General features: G+C 35.4%; 3 protein-coding genes and 1 long non-coding RNA gene across 8 annotated transcripts; 3 read left to right on the top strand and 1 right to left on the bottom strand.

Moving 5' to 3' along the window:
* Positions 1 to 130: 130 nt before the first annotated feature.
* Positions 131 to 991, top strand: LOC122293263 (dirigent protein 22-like). Its single transcript, XM_043101783.1, has one exon. The coding sequence runs from the start codon at positions 194 to 196 to the stop codon at positions 773 to 775; it is 582 nt and encodes a 193-aa protein (XP_042957717.1). The 5' UTR covers positions 131 to 193; the 3' UTR covers positions 776 to 991.
* Positions 992 to 2,995: 2,004 nt separating this feature from the next.
* LOC122293384 (dirigent protein 22-like) lies at positions 2,996 to 3,832 on the top strand. Its single transcript, XM_043101938.1, has one exon. The coding sequence runs from the start codon at positions 3,079 to 3,081 to the stop codon at positions 3,646 to 3,648; it is 570 nt and encodes a 189-aa protein (XP_042957872.1). The 5' UTR covers positions 2,996 to 3,078; the 3' UTR covers positions 3,649 to 3,832.
* Positions 3,833 to 9,107: 5,275 nt separating this feature from the next.
* Positions 9,108 to 13,731, top strand: LOC122294166 (disease resistance protein RPV1-like). Of its 3 annotated transcripts, none has more exons than XR_006237541.1 (6): positions 9,108 to 9,808; positions 10,069 to 11,215; positions 11,298 to 11,588; positions 11,694 to 12,299; positions 12,454 to 13,241; positions 13,378 to 13,731. XR_006237541.1 is itself a non-coding variant. In XM_043102669.1 (5 exons), exons 1-5 carry the CDS (start codon positions 9,225 to 9,227, stop codon positions 13,060 to 13,062), a joined length of 3,237 nt encoding a protein of 1,078 aa, XP_042958603.1. In that variant the 5' UTR covers positions 9,108 to 9,224; the 3' UTR covers positions 13,063 to 13,731. The 3 variants fall into 3 exon arrangements, 1 of the variants encoding a protein (XP_042958603.1); XR_006237540.1 differs by having other exon boundaries at positions 13,368 to 13,731; XM_043102669.1 differs by having other exon boundaries at positions 12,454 to 13,731.
* A 930-nt stretch (positions 13,732 to 14,661) lies between these two features.
* On the bottom strand, positions 14,662 to 21,194 carry LOC122294167. 3 transcript variants are annotated; one of them, XR_006237545.1, is made up of 5 exons: positions 19,772 to 21,194; positions 17,333 to 17,398; positions 16,255 to 16,322; positions 15,095 to 15,378; positions 14,662 to 14,965 (listed from the first exon to the last, which is right to left on the bottom strand). It is a non-coding gene; the product is annotated as an uncharacterized LOC122294167 (long non-coding RNA). The 3 variants fall into 3 exon arrangements; XR_006237542.1 differs by having other exon boundaries at positions 15,095 to 15,321; positions 19,772 to 21,192; XR_006237544.1 differs by having other exon boundaries at positions 15,095 to 15,293; positions 19,772 to 21,192.
* Between the last annotated feature and the right edge of the window lie 1,373 nt (positions 21,195 to 22,567).

Here is a 22,567-nt window from a genome sequence, read left to right as displayed (position 1 = left end):
TTTTTCCCATCAAATTGACCATAAACGTGCCCAAAATCATGAGGTGGCAATTTGTGGGTTGGTAAATACCCAGTCAAGATTTGCCGCCTGGATGTACAAGTCCCTCAATATATATATACATATATATATATGTACATACCACCCAAGTCCAATTCATTTGCCATTACTTACTATACCTGCAAGATAGCTTTCCATGGCTAGACTTCTTCCCATCTTGGTTTGTCCTCTCATCATTTTCTATCTCCTCTCTTCCTTCTCTACAATTTCTGCCACCGCAGAAGACCAGAGCTATGCAAGAAGCCTAGACCCTAAGCTGCTTGGGCTAAAGAAACAAAAGCTCAGCCACTTCCAATTCTACTGGCATGACATCGTGAGTGGCTCTAATCCCACTGCTGTCCTGGTCGTGCCTCCGCCCAAAAACTCATCCACAGCCTTTGGTACAGTAAGGATGATTGATGACCCTTTAACCTTGGGAACCAACATTACCTCCAAAATGATTGGAAGGGCACAAGGGTTTTATGCCTCAGCCTCACAAAAAGACCTTGACTTATTAATGGTCATGAACTTCGTATTCACTGAAGGAAAGTACAATGGCAGCACCATCACCATCCTAGGGAGGAACCCGGTCTTCAACCCAGTGAGGGAGTTGCCGGTGATCAGTGGCACCGGCCTTTTCCGGTTTGCAAGAGGTTATGCCGAGATCAAGACCCACATGTTTGATCTCAACACGTTGGATGCCGTAGTTGAGTACAATGTCTATGTGTTGCATTATTGATGCTCTTTAGTTTCTTGGCATTTTGGGGTCGGCCTGCGGGTATATTCGATGATGCTGTGTTGTTTAGAGTGATATCTTTTTCCTGTATGTTGGTCAGTTTTGGCTGCTTTTAAGCCGTGTGGGGGCTGGTTTGATTTTTCCTTTTTCAATACTGTTTAAAATAAATTAATGTGTTACGAAGACTTTTCATGATATGTATTTAAACATCTTCTGAAATTGATTGATTTCTATTTTTTTTTTTTGGTTTCCACTGTGCTTCCATTTTAAATCATGTCATATTAATAAACACATCAATATTAGAAGAGGTAAATTAGAATGTGTTTTTGGCCAATATCAGCCAGTCGTCCACAGCTTTAAGATAACTAAAAAGAAAGGGACAGGGTACCAACAATAGACAAGAGGAGGATAATGCTGGTTCCACATATAAAAGCCACCATACAGGTGGCCACTCATTTTTTTTTTTTTAGTGATTATAGAAGTGTTTTTAAATTATATTGTAAATTTTAAAAAAATATATATTTAAAGATATATATATATATATTAAAAGAGAGAGAGAGAGAGAATAGTTGGCCACCCTTTGTGACTTTTCTACGTGGCTATAACATGCACCGAAAAGAAAGTAAAAGGCAGAGGATAAGGCTGCTTTTGCAGAGAATGCATGTCATCTTTACCGTTTATAAAGGTATATATAATCCACAAAATTCACGGTGGAGTTTGTTGACAAGTGGCCGAAAGAGTAGACCGTAAGAGCTGAAAATGATGATCTCCACTTCATCCTTATAAGTAAAATCAGATTAAAAACTCCCTTTTATTTATTAAGCACTAGTAAGAGCCATTTTATAGTTTGCCAAAGTTACTCCATCAATAAGAACTATAAATATAATCCTCTTTATGAATATTTTGTAAACAATAAAAAAGGCGTCAGTTAGAAATTAAAACCTAAAGACATCATGTATTAGACACGATGGTAATACGTTGTAAGAAAAGTTCAAGTAGATTTTAGAAGTTAATTAATTCAAAATGAAGATGATGTTGAGGATATTCATGGCCTAACTTATCTCATCAAACCGGTTCAAATAGAAATGTTAGCTCAAATCTTATAAACATGTTCAAGACCTTGTTCACAAGTAATGTAAGATTTATTTCTCAACACCCTCCCTCGTGTGCAAGCCAGTATTTTTTCTGATTCTTGTCACGGGGTAAGTAGTGCGGGCCACCATTCATTTTGTGGCAGACTCTGATACCATGAAGAAATTCATGTGTCAAACTCATTTTATCAAACTGGTTCAAAGAGAGATATTTGTTCCAACTTTATAAACTTGCCGAAGACCTTGTCCATAGGCAATATGTGATTTATTCCTCAACAATATTGACATGGATTGATAGGACTCGAAATTATATATAGTACTTATAATAATGTGACTTCCAAACTACCAATTAGTTTGACACTTAAGTACATCTTAATTTAAAATTTTAACTATAATTTACATATTTATTTAGATATTCAATGTATTAAGGTGGACAATAAAATATATAAGAAACGAAATACATGCAATCTTAACTGTTAAATGTCAATAAACGGGTCGGGTCACAATCAAATCTCAAAATAAGGTATTAGTTGCCAAAATTGAAGTTTGGGTGTCAAGTTATCTATCTAATGTATGATAATTCGATAATTATATGTAGTTTTCTAAGAAGATATACAATAAAAATACATAAAAAATAATTGTATATAGCACAAATATTGAGTATAACAAAGTTAGAATACAGGAAAACTCGTTTCATAACGACGCGGCATATATATATTAGTCAACAGCATATTACCTTTCAGAACTTCCAATCTTGGGATAGTCAAGCATCCGTGGGCTTCTTCCAGTAATTACTGCATGCGCGACCCATGCATTCCCATCTCTTTTCCTCTCTGTTTTATGCGCGAAGGAACATGCATGATGGCTTCCTTACTTTGAACGCGACTCACCAACAAAGATTTTGTTTAGATTATAAAGAAGAAAAGTAGAGAGATTTTGGAATTTTCAAGTACCAGTTGGATGACATGATCAATAAGATCTGGCCCAGCTTCCAGAAGATGAGAAGGAGGTTGCCCAAATTGACCGACTAACCTGGCTCCCTTTTTCAACATGTGACCATAGAGACATCATGAGGTGGCTGCTTGTGTTGGGTGAAGTACACGACAATTCACTTTATAAATACTAGCATGATCCTAGTACCATTTACTACCATTAAGAATTAGTAATTACATATAAAGTTCCCATTGCTAGCTAGAATTCTTCCTGCAGCTAGCCATGGCTTCCAAATTGATCATTTTCTTCCTTATAATCGTTTCCTTCACCACAATTTCGGTTTTAGGAGAAGAACAAGGCTTTGGAAGACCCCTAGACAGGAAGCTACTCGGGCTGAAGAAAGAAAAGCTCAGCCACTTCCGGTTCTATTTTCATGACATCGTTGGTGGCCATAATGCTACTGCTGTTCAAGTAGTGCCTGCACCCTCCAATAAATCAGCAACACTATTTGGTCAAATAATGATGATCGATAACCCATTAACCTTAGGGCCCAAATCAAGCTCCAAAACAGTGGGAAAGGCACAAGGATTTTATGCATCTGCTGCACAACAAGAGGTTGCTTTCTTAATGGTTATGAACTTTGCATTCATTGAAGGAAAATATAATGGCAGCACACTCAGCATACTAGGGAGGAACAACGGTGGCAGCAGCAGGGTGAGGGAGATGCCGGTGATCGGAGGCAGCAGGCTGTTCAGGTTTGCTAGGGGCTATGCTGAGGCCACCACGCATTCGTACGATCCCAAGACCGGTGACGCTGTAATTGAGTACAATGTCTATGTCTTCCATTATTGATGTTCTTGACCCCATCGCCCCCTCCTTTTTTTCCCAATTTTGCTATCGTGTGATGGTTGTGTTCCCACTTTTGATAGCCTTTAAGATGAGTGGAGCTCGTTTTGTGGTATTTTGTATTATGAAATTTAAACGTGGACCATATATACTTTCATAAATATTATATATGCAAGTTGACATTGCGGAATTTCAGTCTAAAAATCTCAAGTCTCTGCACAATTCCATGAAATTCGACATAATTAAGATTAGAAGGTGGTGATTGTCTTGAAATGCATATGCTGACTGCCCTTGAATTGGGAAAGAAAAAGTTTTTTCCCTAAAATAATCCTAATTAATATAGAAATTTCAATTGATAGGTTGCTTTTCCACAAAATAATAACTCTTATAATATATTGCTGCCCCATCTGTACTGATAAATGGAATTACATTTTTTTTCTTTTAAATATTTTTAAATATTTAAAAATAATAATAATAATAATAAATCATTAATAGTCACATTTTTAATCATTAAGAAAAAGACAAAACCTATGGATTCGGGCTTTATGGATTTTTATTTTATATCCCATGGAGGAATTGGGGGAGGTTGAGCCGATCCCTTCTTTTGGGCTTGGGCTTTCCTGGTCGGGCGTAATGTGTGAAAAGCCAACCAGTGGCAGTCGGTGGATGGTCAACTCATCTTGTTTAAGGTGTCCATGTGAAAATAAGGTCATCATGTTAATTTCATGTTCTGAAGCCAAGAGTTTCTTCAAAGTCTTTATATAAACACAATTTCAATTATCAAGACATAAGTAGATATCCGTCCCATAAAAATATTCTTCCTAAAACTAATTTCTAATAAGTCCCCCAACTTTTTCAAATTTTAATAAAAACAAGTCTGAAAGCTTTCTCAATCATATCATTTTTAATAAATAAATAGTTTAAAGGACCGAATTCTCAAAGTTGCAAGTACTCATGTTTCAGAAGTAGTGTCATATGGCAGGGAAGTTTTATCTCCCTCGCGACAATATAGGCAGGGCCACAAGGTTAGTACGGAAAGTTTCAATATGAGTAAGTAGAAATAGACAACCCACAACCTTTGGATGAATCCATGGTACCCACAATGGATACTCCTATATATAACATAAGTCATGATGCATTGAGCATACATCATATATATATATATAGTCGATTGTATGCTGTATAAGATGATTTTATATATATAGTGTAACAAATGATCAATAGATATTAATACTGGTGAGCTCATCGGTAGTACGTACGGGAGATTTAAGAGAAGGGGAGAAATATGTTGGTAGGTGAAACTAGACTTCTCAAAATGTACTGTGTGCTGGAGAGATCGACTTGCACGTAATAGTTTTATATATAATTATGACGTGCGTAAACACAACGTAATTATTTAAAAAAAAATATGTTTATTATTAAAAAATTAAATTTTATTTTTATATCAGTCTCGTATTTTATTTTATTTTATTTTTTCAAATCAATTACGCTGCTATTGCATAATTCGCCGTTGGAAATATATTTTCTTATATATGCACCATTACCCATCCCACTCAACTTTTGACTGCTCCTAATAATAATATCAATTAATTAATAAATCCCCTTTTCAAGTTGAAAGTCAAGTTTGGCCAAGCTGGCTAGGTGAGCAAGGAGCGTAGGGAGTGGACGGGGTAGGTATCCTTCTTTTTCGTTACAAATCATTTTTAGCTCACTGAGTTTTGTTTAGAGAGCCCAGATTCATCACTTAATGGTGGAATATGACTCCATAGCTCTTCAAACTCAATCCACGTGGAAGAAAATATTTAGAGTCGGTTTCTTCTTCTTCTTCAAATATATATTTGATGACCACAATTTAAAAGCTATAAAATTTATGCATATTAAGAGTATGCAGAGATCGTTTGCTTTATTTAGCTCCATAACTTATTGATTATGTTTTTTTCGATTCCAAATATGCAATAAAAAGGACTTTAGGGATAACAAAAACAAAAAAAAGGAGCAGCCTAGCTAGCTTAGATTTAACACATTCAATTGGAATCATGTGATCGCGAAATTTAGTATTCTTACATAATAATTCTCGTAAGAAAAGGACACCCATAGTGAGTATTCATTCACCTTCTCTTAGGAGTTATAAGCCACTTCATGAACCTTGATGATTGGCCCTTAATGACCAACCGAGAGTTGCGTTTAGAGAGACTATTTATATAACCCCTTCTCCATTTGGATACGGATGTGTGTGTAGAAATCACAAAATGTGGAATTCGTGAATGTTGTTCTGGTATATTACCACGTAGTACATTCAACCATCAAAATGTAAGGATATTGGATGATCGACAACACTAAAGAATCCGTGAAACAACCACACTAGTTTCAAAATATTTCCGACTAGGTAGTATTGTTTCTGTTGCATGCTTTAATCTAATATTTCTAACGTTGATATGAGAAACAGGTCGTTCTTGATTTATTTTTTGTAGTGCTTGTAGTGATTTCTTTTACAGAATAATTCTTTTTTTCTGCGATGAGAATTTTTTTTTCCTGTCGATAACCATGCTTGAGAGGTGGTTGACGAAAAGTTTACCACTTGATCGATGCTGAACATTGTAAATGCAACCAAAGGAACACTGCCTGTACAACGGCTGTGGCCACAACCGAGCGGGGCAGGGACCCATACACTTGGAGGTGTGGCACACATCGGCTCCGTAAGCACCATCCGACTGTGACAATGCTGCGTTACTCATCATATAGAATCGGGCAACACCGCAACTCTGACCTCGGCGAAGCCCTCTGCATTTTCTTTTTTCTTTTTTTTTTTTTTCTTTTTTTCTTTTTTGGTGTTGTGGCAATTGGGGATGTTGCCCGACGTAGCCGCGTCTCTCAAACTAGGGTGGTGGTACAGCGCGAGGAGAGTCTCACGCATTGCGGCCTCCGCGTACAATGCATCTCGTACCCATGAGTGTCCAGTGAGCACTGCAGCTTGAGCACACCAGCTGGGTGTTGTGCTGCCCATGGAGTTTCGTGCAGGGCGCAACCTGCACGGCACATGAAGGTGCGGCCACTGTTGCACGCAGCTGCACGATGCAGCGAGCACCAGCAGTGCCACGCGCACCACCTGCGTAGCCCACAAAGGTTCCCAAGCTTGTCTTCCATGGTGGCGGCGGCAGCTGCAAGACAAAAAAAAAAAAAGTGCACAATTAGGTTCAAGCTGTTCCGAGTGAGTTAGCGCTACTGTAATCTTCCGTTGCCGCTAGGAGCTGCGTTGGTGGTGCTTGAAGGGTGGTGGGCAGTGGCGTTGAAAGGGTGGCGTTAATTATGTTGGGAATTTGGACCTCCCAAATTCATCCCCTAGGATCTACCATTTGCAGAAATAACAAGAAAAATAGAGAAATAATAACAACACAAGAAATTTACGTAGAAACTCTAAAACAAGAGAAAAAAACCATCAGACCTAGAGAAAAAAATTCATTATATGAAAAATTATTACAATCATATAATTTTTCTCTTCACCCCAAACAAACCCACAAAACTACCCCACTAGTAAAACTTTAACTTTACACCTCTTTCTTTTTTACAAAAAGGCTAACAGAGAAATTTAACTAAAGTCAAAAGTTTCTAGATAAATTTTCAACTAGTGTGCTTAAACTAAGAGGTTAAGTCTCTTATTTATAATTTGGCATAATACCTCTTTGTTTACATTGCACCGACGTGTGACTAAAAATGAACAATTAGTCAACAAATTACAAATTTTCTTTGTTACAAGAACTGTAACGTGTTCGAGGAAGAAGATGAACAGTGTAACTTTGTGTTTCAAGAATGTGGGCTTGGGTTAATTTTTAAAATCGTGTTATGGGCTGCGAAATTGAGATGGGCTATTTTTATTGTGGCCTAATATGAATTCTTGTTTGAATTTTAAAAAGAAAAGACCTGGACTTGATTTAAATCACCTGGGCTAAGAATTTGTTTTGGGCTCCTACTGATTTAAGTCTTCCTTCTTTGAAAAAATCCTAGACTCGCACATATATTTTTTAATGAAAAATTATTTTAAAAAAGAGACCCCTGGGAGATCCAGTAGGCTATTAGAGCCCAACAGGCTTAGGCCTGCTCTGCAATGGGCGCCTAAGAGAGTGCGGCCCACTGGCTGTTGTTTTAAAAAATTGCGTGCGTGGTGATTTGAACCCAAGAAGACCACACGCAAAGAAATGGACTCAACTATTGGATTAGAGTTTGTTGTTGATAAGCTTGCTACTTTATTTATTTATTCAGCATGTTATCGTGGCATAGGATTTTTTTTTTGAAATATTTTTGCATGTGATTATGGTTATCAAATACATGCTTGCTAAGATATTATTTTTGTCACATTTGTTAGGTATTTTATTTTATGTTATGAATTGTCTAGATTATTATTTTTTGTGAATAATAATTATTTGAATTAAATGTGATGAATTTCTTGTACATGTATTGTGTTTACATGTAATTGTATGAGCTTATTTTATCACTAGTATTTGCTAGGCTAATTTTATCCCAGGCCAATACCGATCAAGTGTATTGCTCAGGAAGAAAATTTTATTTTTTATTTTATTTTTATTTAGTGATTAACAAAGTGATTTTAACTATATTTGTGTATTTTTTTTTAAAATATTTAAATATATTAAAATATATAAAAATAAAAAAGAACAAAAATAAAACAGTTTAATGACTAGACAGCACGCCAAGCGGTAAACTATGGGTGACATAATAGCCCTGCCCTTTATGTATATATTATCGCTCTTTTCAGCATGACATTATCTTGGATATGGAAGTCAATTAGGCAAGCATGCCTACGTTTTCCATTGCTTGTTAACTACAAATATCTTTTTCCAGCTCGCATCCTTGGCGTATGCTTCAAAAAAATATAATTCTGCCAATTGTTTGTTGCAATTATATAATTAAGAAAAAAATATACTCATTATCTCTATATTACACATTAATATACATGATTTTTTTTTAATTTTTATTTTTATTTTTTCTTGTGGTGTATGGATGCTGCTTAATAAAAAAAGTTATTTTAATTTAGAAAGACTCCATAATTAATCTACCAAAACCGTGTACGTATGTAATTACCAGGTGGCTTCCAAGTCAGTCAATAATTTTATCAAATTAATTTATATATATATTTGCTATCACTCTTAAAGTATAAAATGAGAGAAGTTGTCCGGAACCTTCGTATGCCTTCATAGGCCTGCTATGTACATACGCATTTTAATTAATGAATTGTAAGGACGGCTAAGGAAAGTTGACAAAGTCTTCTGACTGTGTCATTCAAAGGAATTAATTCGTTTTTATTTTGAACTTCCTCTAGATCATGACTAAGAAATTACCTGGAAATTACGACATGCGCGCTTGTAATCAATAATGCATTTCATAACCAAAAGTTGATGCTGCATCTTCCTGGAACTTTCCTGCTCAGGTCGACCTAGCTTCTATATATACAATATGATACAGATCACCTCAGGATATCTTCATTGTTCTTCTTATTGTCTAAGCCCGCAAATTACCAATATTCCCACCTTCCACAATTAAGCTTCTAAATCTCTCGCACTGCAATATTCATGGCCACTCAAAGACCCTCTTCATCCACAAATTCCGAAGATACTAGGAAAAGAAAAAGAGACAATTCATCTTGTTCGGAAGAAGATGAAAAAATCATATCCTCTTCCTCCCCTTCTTCCTCGACACCTCGATCAAAATATGATGTTTTCCTTAATTTCTATGGTGAAGACACTCGCAGGAGTTTCACGGATCATCTCTATTTTGATTTAAAACGGAAAGGTATTCTCGTTTTTAGAGATGACGAATCACTGGAGCGAGGAAAATCCATTTCTCCCGAGCTTATGCAAGCAATTCAAGAATCCCAATATGCCATCGTCATTTTTTCAGCAAATTATGCTTCTTCCAAATGGTGCCTCCAGGAACTTGCCGAGATCGTTGAATGGGAGGAAAAGAAGAATCTCAGAATTATTCCTATTTTCTATCGTGTGAATCCTTCAGATGTAAGAAATCAAACAGGGAATTTTGCAGAAGCTTTCGCTGCACATGAAGAAGATCTCAAGTTAGACATCAAAGAGATTGATACGTGGAGAAATGCCTGCAGAAAAGTCGGTAATATTTCCGGAGAGCACATAAATGGGGACAGGTAACATTTAGTCCTCTTTTCTACTTCTAAGCAATTAAGATAACTTGGAAACTTTGAGAAATGATAGTACTGTTGCGGTTATTGCTATTGTTAGTGTTGCTATTAACAACTATCTATCTATCTATTTAGCTACTCATGACACTTATAATTTTTCTACAAAACAATGCTAAATATTCTAATTATAAGTTAAAAGAGGTTTTTTTTTTTTTGTTCGTGCCTATTTAGCTTTCGTCTATATTAATTGTTCTATCAAATTACAGGTACGAGTCAACAATTATACAACAAATCAGTGGAATTATATTCTACAATTATACAATGCTAAATATTCTAATTCATGATAACCAGAAAATTGTTGGAATAAACTCCCATGTAGAGGAAATGACGAACTTATTGCATATGGAATCGAATGACGTTCGCTTCTTAGGAATTCATGGGATGGGTGGCGTTGGTAAAACAACATTGGCCGAAATAATTTATTATAGATTTTCTTGTCGATTCGAAGGAAGCAGCTTTATTTCTTGTACTGGAGAAAAATCTACTGCTGCTCCTAATCTAGCTTCTTTACAAAAACAACTTCTTTCTATGATCATGCAACAAGAAATACATATATGGGATCATCGCGACGGAATCATGTTGATGAGAAACAGGTTGCGGAATAAAAAGGTTCTTATCATCCTTGATGATGTGAATTGTGAAAAGCTACTGCCGGCATTAGCAGGGGATCCGAAATGGTTTGGTCTAGGGAGTAGGGTGATTATAACATGCAGAGATAGTCACCTGTTGAAAAGAAATAAAGTGAATGGTATGTGTGAGGTTCAGCTGCTTCAAACCGCCGATGCTTTGCAACTCTTTAGTTTGTCAGCCTTCGACAAAACCAATCCTCCAGAGAATTACAAGGATCTATCTATGGATTTTGTGAGTTATGCTGGAGGCCTTCCTTTAGCTCTTAAAGTTTTGGGTCGCTTCTTATTTGGGAGAACAATAGATTTATGGAAAAGTGCTAGGGATAACTTGGAAGCGATTCCTAAAACTGAAATTTTTGATATTCTTAAATTAAGTTTTGATGGGCTGGAGGAATCGCAGAAAAAATTGTTTTTGGATCTGGCGTGTTTTTTTGACACAGTAATGTCGCTGGCAGGCATCCATACTGCAGGTTATTCCGTATCGTCGCTGCTAAGCATCAACTTTAAATATTTTATGGAAATATATCTAGCCATCGACTTTGAGGTTCTCGTCGACAAGTCCCTCCTAAGCAAACAAGAATATTCTGGTGTTAGGTACTTCATGCATGATTTGCTAGAAAAAATGGGTCAGGAAATAGTTAGCCTCGAATGTCCTAAAGAAGCTGGTCGACGTAGTAGACTGTTTCGTGAAGAGGATGTCTTGGACGTGCTGAAGAATGATACTGTAAGTTGATTAATGTAGAGATTAATATAAAAAGGTATATTTTCAGCCTAATTCTTGCTAATCCGTTCTTCTTGGTTACTAGGGAACTAATGCAATTGAAAGCATATTCCTCGATTCTTGTTGGTCAACAAAAGAGAGACTCAATGCCAAAGCATTCTCAAAGATGAGAAATTTGAGATTACTTCATTTCGGGTGTTTTGAATCTATAACATGGGATGGAAATCCTTTAAAATACATACCAAGCGATAAGTTGCGATTCCTAAGCTGGTTTCAATGTCCTTCGAAATCCTGGCCGAGCAGTTTCCAACCAAAAAATCTTAATGTACTAAGCATGCGTGCCAGCGGGTTCAAACAACTTTGGAAGGGATTGATGGTAAGTTTTTTCACTCTTATAATAATCCCTCTTCATATATTTTCCAAATAAGTTAATATATTCATATTTTGATCTAATTTATAACTACTTGTTTGTTTATAACAGGTTTTAGACAATTTGAAGTACTTAAATCTAAGTGGTTCTCAGGAATTAATTGAAACACCAGATTTGAGTGGAGCTCTAAATCTTGAGGAAATAGATTTTTCAGATTGTGAAAGCTTGTGTAAGGTCCACCCATCTATCGGATTTCTCAAACGACTAAAAGATTTGAGTTTAAACGGATGTTCAAGACTTGGGAATTTCCCGAATATTCAGGGAGATATGATATCTCTAAAGAGCTTGAGATTACCATCATCGGAAGTCTCAATTTTTCCGAGTGTTATTTGTAGTTTGTCATCTCTTGAATGTCTCTGCTTGGATGATCGGCCAAGCCTTGAGAAATTTCCAGACCTGAGTAGGTTGAAAAGCTTGAAGGAATTTCGGGCATACGGAACTGCTATAACACAAATACCATCTACCAATCTACTCCCCAAGAGCATCCGTTGCTTTGAACTCGTAGGAGAAAAGAGGATGCCACGTGAATCAAGAGATTCGGATATGTTCATTAATGACTGCTCTTTGCCGAAACAAAGCTCATATCCCACCAATCGTGATATCGGATCACCTGTAGAATATGAGACGGAATGGATGCATATTCGATGTGACGATGATGTGAGTCTCTCTATCTCTCTCTCTTCTTCAATTTAGAAAAGAACACACGTAAATATACGTAGGGTGCTGTTGACATAAACAAAACATGAAGTCGACATCCACCAAAACAAAAATAGCTTAATTTGTGCAGCAATTAACATCTCTTTTTGTGCAGGGCTTTGAGGTGTCGATAAAACGGTGTTCATTGGGATCTAGAATCCCGGAGTGGGTCCACAATAAAAGTAATGGCTCCTCTCTTTTTTTTGACGTGTGTAATGGCTCCTCTCCAAAGATAGAGTCGGATGGTGATACAGAGTCGGATGGTGATACAGAGTCAGATGGTGGTACGCTGTCGGTGCGGGGGATTGCTATCTTTATTGTTTGTCAATTCCATTCAATTCGTCCGGTTAATTTCTCCGGATATGAAATGGTGACGTTTCCAATTTCGTTGGATGACGGTACTCCAGAAAATCCTTTTCCCGAATTTGAGTTTGGACTTTCCACGGACGTCATTTTGGATAAGCCAATTGTATTATGTCAGTATTTATGGGATCCGACAGATTGGGAAATCTGGAAATTGAAGAGTCTGGATAAACGAAAGATTTCCATTGTAGAAAAATTTGAGCAGTTTGACGATCATACTTCATTTATGAAAGTAGAAGTGAAAGAATGGGGATTGCATTTCGTATGTCCGGATGATCATGGTGCTCTTGGTTTGGGATCAGATTTAGAATCCTTCTTCAGTTTTATTTATTCTACTCCTGATGAACTTGATGAAGATTAGATTCATCAAGAGTACCTCTTTAAAGCTTAGTCCTTTGAGTAATGGCTTGGCATTGTTTATTTTGGGAATAAAAGATGATCACCATTTTGTACCTGAAATATCTCAATTCCATTGACGATGTCGAAGTGAGATTTTATGCAGACAATCACCCAACCAGCTTTTCTTCTGTCATGTTTCTGGTACGTTATGCTACCTCTTTGCTTCATCTCAAACTTGGATCTCTATAAAACATGCAGTATTTAGTCGTTTCTGCTTTTGTCTGTTTTTAATATGAAAAATATGGTTAAATGTTATGTGCATGGAAGTGATCATCAGGGAAACTTCAACTGCCAAAACGTGGGACAATACTTGACATGGAATTGCTGCATGATGCGAAATGAAGATTCGGTTCAACAGGAGTCCTTTATAAAAGTTACCTTTTTGAGTTTTGAGTATTGGCTTTGGTATTGCTTCTTGGGAATAGAAGATGTTAACCATTTTGTTTACAAGTTAGAGTCAAATTTCCAATTGGTTTGTTTTAACTTGCCTCATTTAAGCACTAGGAGTAATAAGTTAATTAGGGGAGCCAAAATATATTATTATATAAGAGATTGTTTTCTTTTGAGAGATTCAGAATTTCTCATGTATATGAATTGTTTAATTTTCCTATTAATCAATTCCAATTCTGCATATAGTTCTAAAAAATCTTATATCTGAATAAGTTTCAGACATATTTCCTCATTTGGATTGAGAGATGATCTCACCTCATCTCAACTCATCTTATCTCATCATTACAATTTTCTTAAATTTTCACACAAAATATAATAAACAATTCAACTTTTTCAAATCCCAATTTAACTTCTTCAAATTTAAAAAACAATGATAATAATATTTTATTTAACTTTTATCTTTGCTCTAAAACCATCTCATTTCATCTCTAAATCCAAACGATGCCGATTTAAGGAAGTCCTTGATATCAAATTGTCAAGAGGTTTGAACCAGAATTATAATTAAAAATTGTCGAACTTAACATACACAATCATCGATCATCAAGAGAACAATAGATACTTGAAATCACTCCCACTCGACTATAAGATGTATTTAAAACACTAAACTTCCCTTTTGCCACTCACTCAAGCTTCACAGTTGGACTTACTTGACTCACATGCACTTGCACCCTAGTAAATGCATGCATGCATGCCAAACTTTGAATTGATTTGGGCTTAGCATTATTATCTCCTTACTTCAAATTGAGCCTTTACTACTACCGATCCAAGTAACAATCAAAAGAAGGTTCTTGACTGCTAACCTTGTCAATTAATTTAATATGCAATCTATGACATGTAAAATGGAGAAAATCGTCACCTTCGTGTGTAATAGGGGAAGAAAGGTTATAACTACTACCATCCCTAGAGAACATCATTAGTAGTACCGTAGGTATCTACACGAATAGACATATATACCTTTAATATGAGCATTTTGTCAAGATAGAATTGTGTTAGCATAACCATAGTTTCTTTATTTGATTAAGGACATAAATGATATTATGTCAACACTACGAGTAACTTGACACTGCTCTAAGGTCAATAGTCTTCCTACTTTCTAAAAGAAACAAGAAAAGAAAAAATGGTGCGCCACTATATATTTTTTTCTTACAAACTCGTACAAGGAGGTAAAATGAAAGGCAAACGTACAACTTTAATACCGATTTATCATACATACGAGCACGTCTCGACTGCCGCCACAGCTAAGCTCCTCAATCGTTTTTTACAATTGACATGAAATCCTACATAAATGATGGGAAAAGAGGAACACCAAAATCCCACTTTCTTTTGACCTAGAAATTCCTTGCAATTACAAAGGATCAAGATACCGTCCACCCATAACACAAACAAGCAAGATACAGATTCTTCTGCCACTTTTCCTGCACATAAACCAGAAGCACAAACGAAAAGTTTAGCGTATCAAGTCTAAGAAAAGGTACAATGAACCTATATCTGCACCTCATAGAAATAATCTCATCCCAGAAGAATATACTCCCCAACACATTTACCTTAACATGGGTGCTCCGAAATTGGGATGTACGTAAGAATATTTTTGTAGCACCATTAATCGCCACAAATAACCACTAAAATTGCCGCAATTTCTCTTTCTCAGCGATTTCTACTGCACTGGATGTTAGTCGCATTTGTTTATTCACTTATAAACAAAAGCAGCTGGAAATAACACCTTATTTGCAGCGATTTACATTGCTGCAAATACCGGACAAAATTGTCACAACTGCACATCACAATTATTTGCAACGATTTATAACTGTCGCAAATAGCTAGAATATCGCTGCAAAAAGATGTTCTCATTTGCCACGTTTGAAAAAATCACTGCAAATAATATTTCTCACAACGACGTAGAAACGCTGCAAATGTGCATTTGCAACAGCAATATGCTTATTTCCAGCAGCTAAAAATTGCTGGAAATACTCAATTACAAATTTTAAAAAAATAAATTACTATCGAAGCTGGAAAGCTGTTATAGCCTAAAACACACAATTGTAGTGAAAGATAACAATCAGTTAATGCGTAAAAATCAAATAGATAAACACCTGAATCTCAAGGAGACCCAGTAAGACCATATTATTCTTAATTGATAATATTATTTTTGGGCAAGTTAAATTCATTAAGGAAATCCAACGATAGAAACATGCAATTTATTAATATATATTGCAATAGAACTTGTAGGCTAGCTTATCAATAGCTCCAAAACCAAAAATAAGGCAAACCATATCTCTAATATCAAATCCAAATCTATGCAAGTATGTAAATTTACAGTTTAATATACAGTTCAATATAACTACACAGAACAGCAAGGTAGTGCCATATACATAGACATACATAGTCTGCTCTTTTGTAAAACCCAGTTTTATATATATATATATATATATATATATATAAATACACACACACACACACTTTTTGATCAGTTGGATTCTTGCAACTGAACAAGGATTAATTATGAAAATAAATTAACAAACATAGATGATAAGGCTTTTGTCTCAAAGCTAGCTCCAGCTAGAGTACATAACTGGAAGCAAGTAATGAGCTGGGAACTAATTAAGCTATCGGGATTAATACAGGAAGAAATAGAGTTGAAACTATAGCATAATGTTTTGTAGAAAGTGTACAAATTGTAACAAAACAGAACAGAAAATCATCTCACCTCTTCAGGCTGTAGGTTGCACGATTTATGCTTGTTTCTAACTTCCCTCCACTAGGTTATACACCCAACTAAACAAGTATTAGAGGGAAAAAATGTCAGAACAGATGAGGTTGGAAGATACGATGACAGAATTTATGGTACTAAAATTTCAGAACTTGGGAATGTCTTGCTGGTATCTTTGAGCTAATTTCTCTAACAATTATCTCCTAAAGTAATTATAGATTGTGGCAACCAAAGACACGGTCACCATTCCAATTCAAATTGTACACAGCTAGTTTGCTATCAACATTTCTTCCTATTTAATCACCACCAAGTTGTTCCATAAAAGTGATAGATGAAGGGAAATGAGTAAAAACAATTCCTCTAAAAAGAAAGTTCCTCCAGGTGCATGTTTTATAAAGAAAAACACATACATTGACTAGTAAGAAATTTGTAGGCTCAATGAAAAAACCCTTCTCACCATTGCGTCATTGAAGAAGCCATGTACATGGGCTATGCCTATTTCATTCATATCAATATAATTTACTTCTTATGTATATAAAAAATAAAAAAATAAATAAATAAAGGTATATACATTGGCACTGCATAGAAAAGATTATCATTTTCAGGCATATGAATCAGGACATGAACATCCAATCAGTAACCCCAATATTTCATCTCATGAACATTTTGTCAGATGTTTTTTTCTTGGTCTTCAGAGAGGGCATTTTGTACTTAAAGGTGCCAGAGATGAGTTTAAAGAGATGGAACAGACATTTTAGTTAGGGCTGTTAATTCAGTAGCTTCGTATGAATATAATACAGTTCTTGTCAAGCCTGCTGAATGTTCCAGGGAATAAAAGAAAGAGGTTCATCTCAGAAGTTTTTTCCCTTAGAACATCTTCAATATCACTACCTCAAGTACCTTCTTTTCTCCCAAAAATAGCAGCAACAAATAGAGGCCAAATAGCAGAAACAACAAATAGCATACCAAGAAGATATGCAAAACCAAAGCGAACACCACAACCAAGAAATAGCAGCAGTAAAAATAGAGGAAAATATGCAAACGATGCACTTCACAGTAAAAATGTAAAGCATACCAGGAAGAAAATCAGAGGCCAAAAACATGGGAGACCCAATCCAAGCAACCGGCAAGACCAACCCACCTGAGGAAAAAAATTAAAACTTAATAGCCAGGAAAAACAGAAATGTTTGACACAGACTCAGCGATCCTAGAAATGATTTACCGAAAGATTTAAATCCAAAAATTCCTTCCCAGTCATAACATGAAAAGCTATTAGGAGTTATGTTTACTGAAACATTCTCACAACCACAGCTTAAAAAAAAAAGTTTGTTCTGGACTCTGTCCTAGAGTTCCTTGGTCGACAGAGATTTTCTAAAGTAATCCAGAAATTTTCAAAAAATATTTCTTCTAGTCTTTCATCCCCAGAATTCCCTAAAGGCTAGAGACTTTGAAAAACCATCCAAAAAACCCCATCTGACATCATTATAAAGAAGTACATGAACATATTTGAGCAAATATATTATAGAAGTTGGTTTAGTCTTATTTATACTCCACTTGCCAACACAGTGACCCCACTTAAACTAAACATGCTAACCCAACACAAGCATCTCCAAAATACCTTGCTCTCCATCTCAAACTTTTGAAATTCATTCACATTTTACCTCAGGACATGAAAATAAAGTCACCCACCATCACTTACACAGCAGCTGAAATAGATGTAATTAATTACTTTAATCTTTGAAAAAGTGGCATGTATAAAGCGGAAACAAGAAAACCCCATTTACTAACAGATATTTCTGTGATTTCAACACTGCAATCCTGAAAGAAATGTTTGCATCATCTGGTTAAGCATTTCAATTGGCACGAATAAACAAATAAGCATTTCAATGGGCATGAATAAACAAATTCCTGGCGATCCTGAAGTCATTAAAGGTACTTTGTATATATATAACTTGTAAGGCATCAATATTTTGTTTTAAAAAGATACTATAATGGCTCCTTCCTCCCTGCTCCCCCCTTTATTTTCTTTTGTCTGATATTTACTGAAGATCCTACCTTATTATTATAAAAGGGGGGCAGGGGCAAACAATATAGGGGATATTTGTTTATTTCAATTTTTTATCTGATTCTTTATTTCACTTTAATTTGGTTATTTTAATGATCTGGTGGAGCAGGGGGTGGGTCTGCTTGGAGGACTGATGAAGAATTTGCAAGGGAATTGCTGGCCGGAGTAAGTCTCCAAGTAAACATAAGCTTTCATTAATCTATGTCTAAGATACTCTTTGAACAAGAAACATACAAAAAAATGAACGAACTTGGAAGAAGTTTTGAAATCTATATATCATATATATGTTTAAGTTCAGTTTCTTTTCCCGGCTTCTCAACTGCTAAACCAAGTAGGTCATGTTTCATATGCCAAAACATACCCATTCTAATTTATCTGCAAGAATTCCCTTCATCAAGCAAGTTGGATGGTAAAATATATGGTGATCAAACTAGTACAATAACCAAGGAGCACATAGAAAAGTACTTAAATGGGCTCACCATAGATGAGGTAATTGTACTGATTCTTACCTCACAAAAGTCTTATAGTTATTCCATAGCCAATAAATATGCTAAAGAATGTCTATCACAACATCTTATCCAAAAATTTCCCGAATGTTACTATGTTTCATATACTTATAATCTACAGCTAAACCATGCAAAAATTAATGCCCTATGTCTGGAGGCTTATGCTAACAAACCAGTGCAGTGTTATAACCTTTGTAGATACAGCTTAGCATAATTTTATCAAATAAAAGATCTGAAATTGGGTTTTTGTAATGCCCCCTAGGTAGCACGATCCTTATAACTCAACCCAATTCCAAAGCAACTAGGATTAATACAAGAGCATGATCCTTATTACTTGCAAGCATGCTCAAGAATTTCTTGGCCTAAAAAGTTTTAGATGTTCTATTCTTGTCTGATCATGATGATCTATGTGCAAGGTAAAAAAGCAGGATGAGTTCTTTATTTAAACATTTGTTTTATTTTTCCAACCCGGCAAAGATCATTTGAAAGTAAGATATGTTCTTCATCAATGACAGCATGACCATCAATTTTCAACATCAATTTTGCAGCACAGCAACATAAGGGGTAGAGCTAGACAAATGAAATGCAGAGATACTTTCTATATCATTTTGATCTATATTCTATGTGGACCAATCTCTTTCAGCTAACCAAAAAATGGAGTCAGAGCAAATGCTTTCACTAAAATAGAGGGCTATCTTCAAATGATGCCCAGCATCTCAAAACAGAACCAAAACACTTTTCAGTTCTTCTTCAGAAATCTAATAGTCAGATGTTTACATAAATAATTATTTGTTTATGTAATGATATACACAAGACAAAAATTATAAATATGAATTGATTAGGAAAACACAAGCAGTAACAATAACTCCATGTACGCAAAGAGCTAGGGCAACATAGGAAAAAAGAGAAGAAGAAAATACGTAGTATTGGGGAAGAAACTTACTTTAAAGAAGAAAACAAGAATGAAACAAACAAAGAGCTCCTTGCTTTCATGGTAATTTCCCTTACTGCTAAATTTTGTCACTGTATTGTTAATGTCAGTCGCTGTGAATGATAGGAGTGAAGAGTATCCATTCTGCAAGACATGGTCACTGGGAAAATGGATTAGCAACTGAAATGTTCAACATCATTTATATTGGTTTTTGGATTGAGCTATGGCTATATATGAATGAATATAAATGAATATAAATTGAGAAGCTAAATAACTCAACATAATATTTAAACAAATGATTAAGCTAAATGAATACAACGGGTGTGAACTATTTCTCTGGCATAACCCATAACCAGTCTGGTCATTGGGTTTTGAGGCACTATATGAAAATTATATAGGATAATGATTGTGTTCTGGTCCTACATTTGCCTACATATATCTAGTATTATATGCCCACAAGCTCGTGCTTGCTTAAGATCAGCCAACAACTTTCCTTTTTTCGAAGGTAATACAGAGCTTGAATAATTGATATCCTGCAATTATTTTGCAGACTTTACTTATGTAGCAAGTTCTTCTGTCAACTATAATTGATAGTTGTTATTGTATTTCTACTGGGCTATGCCTATTCTTTGATCAATAAAACTTGTTTACTTATAAAGAAAACAAAAAAAAAAAAAGTTATTTTCCTTGGAAGAAGATATAGAGCAACTTGCCATTTTTATGCTCAAACTATATCAAGCAGATTTGAAGAAATGCAACATCCAACACAATTTATACATAAAAACATAACTTCAAGAACACCATATAATTTTCACAGGTAGGTGATGGACAAGGGCTATGTCTTAAACTTACATAGCCATCCAAAAATCAAGGTATTGTAAAATACAGCTCCTACGAACTAGATACATATCACAAAATACACAAATTCAAGCAAACAAGAATTCAGGCAAACTGAAAAAAGAAACAGCTTAAGGATTTGGGTTTCCTAATCATCGAGAAGATAAGAACTTTTGGCACCCAAAAAAAAAATGCAAAAATGCAAGCAAGAAAATAAACAACTATACACCGATTAAATAAACACCCAGAGTCATGGTTGATGAAGCTTAATATGATGGGGCTTCAATGGATTTTGAGGGATGGGGATAGGGATCGGGCTAAGGCTTCGAAGACTCTGATGAGGGGGAGGAAAGAAATGCTTCGAAGGGAGGGGGAGGGTGGAAGCGAGTCTGCGACGGCGATTTCAAAGACTCTCAAGTGCTGGACGACGAAAGGGACGGCGATTTCAAAGACTCGGTGCTGGGCGACGAAAGACTAGAGAGGGCAACGCGGGCGGGATTTCTCAAATGTGAAATGGTGTTCTGGGGGGAAAGGGCATTTTGGTACGTTTTGGTGCCCGAGTGACTTGCTCTTAAAAAAACACCAATTCCATTGGGTCACTTATCACCGAAACCAGTTTTTTCACATTATGCAGCAAATTTTACATCGCAAAAAAAAAATAAAAAAAACAAAAAAAAATTGCTACAAATGTCCATTTCAAAACTTTATGCTGTGTTTTTATATTACGGCGAAATTTTTCATCGCAAAAAGTCAAAACAGCACTGCAAAAGTTCAGTTCTAAAACTTGATATTAAAAGTCCACAGTGACATCAAAATTGCTGGAATTAATAATTTATTGCAGCGATTTTATTCCCAACAATACTTAAATCACTGCAAAAGACCATTTTTCTTGTAGTGCCCCCACAAATTAAAAAAAAAAAAAAAAACCAAAGAAACACTATGAAAACAAAAGGGCAGCTGGTCTTAGGTCTTGTTTGTTTTCGTGACTAAAAACCAAAACTTTGAAAGCTTCTCAAAGTTTTTGTACTGTCAGAAGTTTTATAAAAACAAACACACATTTTGATCTACTAGTTTTCATCTCAAAAGATCTCAAGTTTCTTCTCAGGTTTTCATCTCAAAAGATCTCAAGTTTCTTCTCAGGTTTTCTTATCAGGTTTTCATCTCAAAATATCTCAAGTTTCTTTTCAGGTTTTCATCTCAAAAAAAAGATCTCAAGTTTTCATCTAAAAAAATTACACCATTGGTAAATAAATAAATAAAGGAAGTAGCCAAAAAAAAAAAAGACAAAATGGTTAAAACAAATTCACCATTGGTAAATAAATAAACAAAATAAGCAGAAAAAAAATGACCAAATGGTTAATAAAAAAGGAAGCAGCAAAAAAAAAATCATCATTGGTAAATAAATAAATAAAGAAAGCAGTAAAAAAAAAAGAAGTAGAAAAATAAAAATAAAAATTGCAGCATTGGTAAATAAATAAAATATTATAAGAAGTACTACAAGTACTTGTGGGTCCCATCATATTACTAACTATAACAAAGTCAAACTAATCTCATCTCATCTCTAAAAACAAACACATATTTCATCTTATCTCATCTCATCTCAACATATCTCAAAATTTTTTATCTCATCTCATCTCTAAAAACAAACACATATTTCATCTAATCTCATCTTATCTTATCTCATCTCAACATATCTTAAAAGATTTTATCTTATCTTATCTCATCTACACTTTCACCACATTTTTGTAGGAAAATAGAAAAATTGAAGTGAGAACAAAATATGTTGTACATAGAACAAGCAAAATTCAACTTGATCACTGAAGCCAGCATTACGAGACATGACAACACCCCAGTGGCTCCTGGCAGTTGCCATTGAGGTCACATGGAACCCTTCCCTCCACTTGTTTATTCACTTGAAGGGGAAAGAGTCACTCACTTTGTAAGACTGCTGAGTGTATTGGGTGCCTACAA

The sequence above is a fragment of the Carya illinoinensis genome, chromosome 14 (assembly GCF_018687715.1).
Source record: "Carya illinoinensis cultivar Pawnee chromosome 14, C.illinoinensisPawnee_v1, whole genome shotgun sequence".
In the NCBI taxonomy this organism is placed as follows: domain Eukaryota; kingdom Viridiplantae; phylum Streptophyta; class Magnoliopsida; order Fagales; family Juglandaceae; genus Carya; species Carya illinoinensis.
This window is presented reverse-complemented; position numbering and strand designations above follow the sequence as displayed.